The sequence below is a fragment of the Primulina tabacum genome, chromosome 1 (genome assembly GCF_025594145.1).
Source record: "Primulina tabacum isolate GXHZ01 chromosome 1, ASM2559414v2, whole genome shotgun sequence".
NCBI classification, from domain to species: domain Eukaryota; kingdom Viridiplantae; phylum Streptophyta; class Magnoliopsida; order Lamiales; family Gesneriaceae; genus Primulina; species Primulina tabacum.
The window spans coordinates 3,937,347-3,941,433 of NC_134550.1; the positions used below are offsets into that span (position 1 = coordinate 3,937,347).

At 36.9% G+C, this 4,087-nt stretch overlaps 1 protein-coding gene across 1 annotated transcript; it reads right to left on the reverse strand.

The window, feature by feature from the left end:
• Positions 1–814: 814 nt before the first annotated feature.
• Positions 815–3,804, reverse strand: LOC142520744 (uncharacterized). The gene is made up of 7 exons (XM_075623855.1): positions 3,654–3,804; positions 3,499–3,577; positions 3,272–3,396; positions 3,154–3,201; positions 2,776–2,862; positions 1,438–1,922; positions 815–1,319 (listed from the first exon to the last, which is right to left on the reverse strand). The coding sequence occupies exons 1-7, from the start codon at positions 3,774–3,776 to the stop codon at positions 815–817; spliced, it is 1,452 nt and encodes a 483-aa protein (XP_075479970.1). The 5' UTR covers positions 3,777–3,804.
• Positions 3,805–4,087: the final 283 nt, after the last annotated feature.

The following is a 4,087-nucleotide window of genomic DNA, read 5'->3' on the forward strand; positions in this document are numbered from 1 at the left end:
TCTAGTGGGAGCTTGTGCTGATTAAATTTTTTTCCCGTCAGTCCAACATTGAAATATAATTTTAATACTTTATAGAGTATTTTGAGGAATAAGTTTTTCTGGCCTGAAAGCATCGGTGTTAGGGTCTTACGTCCCTTTGCTTAAAATTTGCTTTATCTAGACATGTGACTTAGGTTTGGTCTTTTCGAAGAGCGTTTTGTGGCTTCAGCATATGAAAATTTTAGTTCTGTTTTAGTTCACATTTATCACGTCCCTGTATATTAATGAGGAAGCACTGGAAATTTAGTTGCAATGATGCTTTGATGTTGACGGCTGATAAGTGATATCTAAACAAATTATTGGTAATTAGTGTTATTATTGAAGTCCTATTAGGTGATAACATTTTTTGAAAACTTTTTTGTCATGGAGAGGTCGAGTTATCCAAATCTTTGCCCGTGTTGCTCGGATCCTGGACAGCGCTTTTATGACTCAAGATTTTACATTTAAAACTTCCAGTTGGGAAGCTGGGGCAGGTTCTAAAGGCACAATTGTGTCATCAGTTTCCATTGCTGATCCTTATGTGTGTTGCTGAGAATGACTGATGGAAGAATCCATCCAGCTTCTTGTCTTAGTACTTCATAAGCAATAAAATAAAATGGCTTCTTTTTTGTAATACATTTGGTGTGTTGTTATTTTTAAAAAGAAAAATGGCTTTTGATGTTACGTCACTTGAATGTGTTTTATGTATGAATCGAGGATAACAAGTCCATCAAATAACAATTCATTCACACTGACATTAAAATTAATTACCCATTTAAAATTCCATGTCAGGGTCTTAAAATCCTTCCAACGAGACCAAGCTGTTCACATGGGCTTCAAAATGGTGCTTTTTTGCACAGCTGCCCAGCTCAATCGACTGAATCTCTCCTGTTTTAACATTATAAGCTACGTAATGCCTCGTGGCGAACCCATGAGAGTAGAGCAACACCTCCCTAACGACTAACCAACAAATGGGAACTACTGATCTCATATCCTTGACCTTGAACGAGTCCGCAAATCTACGTCTCACTGGTTTCAAATCAAATCTAAGAATCATAGTTACTTCCCCAGTTTTGGGATTCATTTCCCAAACATCCCTCATACACTTGCGGTTCCGAGAAACAAAGGATAGCTTACTTCCCATCGCCAAAAATTTTCCGATTTTACCTGACAATTGAGGAGCAAGGAAACGGCAAACGGCTTCAGTCTCAACATTCAACGTCAAAACAAAACTTTCCCCTATCCAGCTTACATAGCCTCCAGTAACCAACGGACCACAATGGACACCATCTCTCTCATTTCTGTGAAATAATTGTTTTATGTCAATGCTTCTCCAAGCTTTATCGACTCCAACAGTTAGCACATAAATATGCGTCCTCAGACAAAAGGATTCTTCAGGATACACACATACCACTTTACTCCATGGAAGCTTCAACAAATGCTAAACCAAAAACTACATGGTCTTTTGTATCATGCAAATATCGAGGAAGAACGGTCTGCTGCTTTGTTAAGGGATTAACAACATGAAGAATAGGAGGATGCTCTACGGGATCAGGGAGCAATACTAAACCGTTACAGCTAGTCCGCGCTACATCTTTAAACATGTAGTCAAGCTTAGATATCTCCAGACAACCCCTTCGCATTTCCACATAAATCGCATTGTAGGGCGACATCCATTCCTGGATTAGGATTCCACTAGTTGAATTCCGAAGATGGTGCTGGGTGAAAGCTCGGGAATGGACGACAAGGTTCCAATCATTGGAAACATGCATCATCACATCAAGTAAGACCTGAGCCGGAAGATGAGAAAGAAATTCGAAAACCATTTCTTGAGGAAGATATATGGTTTGCCTCTTCCTCGCACAACTCTTGCAGCAACGGTAAATGTAACGGTCGGGGGACCCCTGTGTAGTTATGCAGAAGAAATGAATGTTGCTGAGTTCAACAAAAAAATTCTACTCTGTCCCACTAATTCAACAAAAAATTGACAAAATTAAGCTCTTAAAACAAACAAACAAACAAAAAACGCAACAAAATAATAACTGAACAATTGATGATATTACATAAAATTTGAAGAAAAGGATTTAAAATTCGGCAAGAAAATGCTGAATGCATATATGTATTGCCATTAGAAAATATGGTACACGAGATCACTAGTTTTAGCCCTTTTTGTCTGCTGCTGATGAAAAGAAATCACGTTTTAATTTAAAAACAAAAGAAATGAAATATGAAGCACAAAATAAGTAGTCAAAGCAACAACAACACAACCAAAAAGCTAAACTGATGTTGTTTTGTGTGGGATTTGATGTTCTTGGGAGGTTCACCCCATAAAGATATAGTCTACAAGGCACACACACATGGGAAGTTTAAGGAGACCAACAAGAAGTCTCAGTGTCAAGTAGTACTGCTTCTGTTATGTTTGAATTTTAGGGATTTGGTTTATCTTTGATTGTTGCGGATTGGTCTTATCTAGTTTCGTTTTATGGAGTCCATCTACTATGTTTTAAATGTACAAAGAGGGCTTATTGGTGATGAATAAAACAACTTGATTATCTTCATAACTAGAGTTATAAGATATAGGGGGGATCTCTTCAATGAACACAATAGACAAACAATCTTGAGCACAGGAACAAGTATTCATTCTGATGAACGAACAGATGAGCCTCTGCCATGGGGTTATTAATTTGTTTTTCACACTAAAATTCCAAAACAAAAGGAGAAGATACGTCAAACATTGGAATGCAGTGTGATGTTTACCTTTGTACTTGTAGGTGCAGAAGGGTCTGGTCCCAGAGCCTGCTGAGAGAAACCATGCTTGTGGAACTCCAAATGCAACTCAGGAACCTTATTAGGAACAGAGATCACGATACATATGCATACATCAGCATAGATGAAGAAAACATCATAATTATTGCATATTTGTAAAATGATATTAACATATTAAAAGGGCATATTATTGAACAGAAAAATACGATTTACATAAATAACAAAATCGAGCAATTCATAAAATGAATTGACGCAGCCCGAGAGGAGTAACAAACAAATATTCCAATCATAAGATTCAAGAATCCATAAAACATCGAATCCCCAAAGCACACACCCTTGAAGGCAGTTGCATTGAAATTAAGATTGTACCTTTGCTGCCACTTCTGAAGATTTCTTATAAAGTTCGTTCGATGGTTCCTGCAGCCACAATGCCGTCTTAAGCAGGAAACTAATGCACAACAAAAAATTCTAATGCAGTAGAATATACCAGTTGCGCTGCTTGCTCATAGTATTGAGCTGCCTTAGATGTATATCCATTCCCAAGGGCCCAAAGAGCGTCATGCTTTCTTCGGTCAACCTCCAGTGCCTCCTCTAACTTGGATATAGCATCATCTGCAAAACCGTTAAATAAATAAAGTTTGATTACATAAATATTCGTTTCTAACGTAAAAACACACACAGGTTTAAAATCATAAAAAAAAAAGAACTTTGAACCTAGAACCATCTTCTTGCACTCCGGGCATCTGTGAAACTGCGCTAACTCCAGTAACACCCTGCCCCATCTAGTCAAATTCTGAACCCATCAAGCAAAAAAAAAAAGTTAGAATACATATTTAGAAGAACATAGATTGTTTTGTATGCGTCCTCACATCAGCATCGAGGGGAAATTTTGCGTAGGTAGCTTCGGCGGTTCTGCGAGCGTGCTCGAGACGATCGAAATCGCTAGACATATCATCCATGATGCAAATTCTATGATAAGCTTCGAGTTCCATCAAAGCTCGTTCTTCGGGCGAATCTTTAAATTCCAAATTTAAACATCTTTTTGTGTATTTATTATATTTCAAAATTCATATATATATACACACACACACATAGATACTCACCAAATTCGTTGAAAAAACTAAATATCGGTTTTCCTTCTATTATTTTAAATTAAAAATATTTCCTTTTATTATTGTAAACATAATAAGGAAACATCTTATTTGCCAAAATTTAAGCCCTAACGAGTGTTAATGATAAAAGTCAAAATTAAACTGAATTTTCTTTAACAATTATTTTCTCGATAAAGCTAAATTCTTGCGCT

Bases quoted from the DNA above. Each gene is read 5' to 3' on its own strand.
- LOC142520744 (XM_075623855.1), bottom strand. From the start codon at position 3,776: ATGGAACTCGAAGCTTATCATAGAATTTGCATCATGGATGATATGTCT. The intron at 3,578-3,653 runs GTGAGGACGCAT...TGATGGGTTCAG, and splicing joins AATTTCCCCTCGATGCTGAT to AATTTGACTAGATGGGGCAG. The intron at 1,320-1,437 runs GTAAAGTGGTAT...ATTATTTCACAG, and splicing joins TTTGTTGAAGCTTCCATGGA to AAATGAGAGAGATGGTGTCC.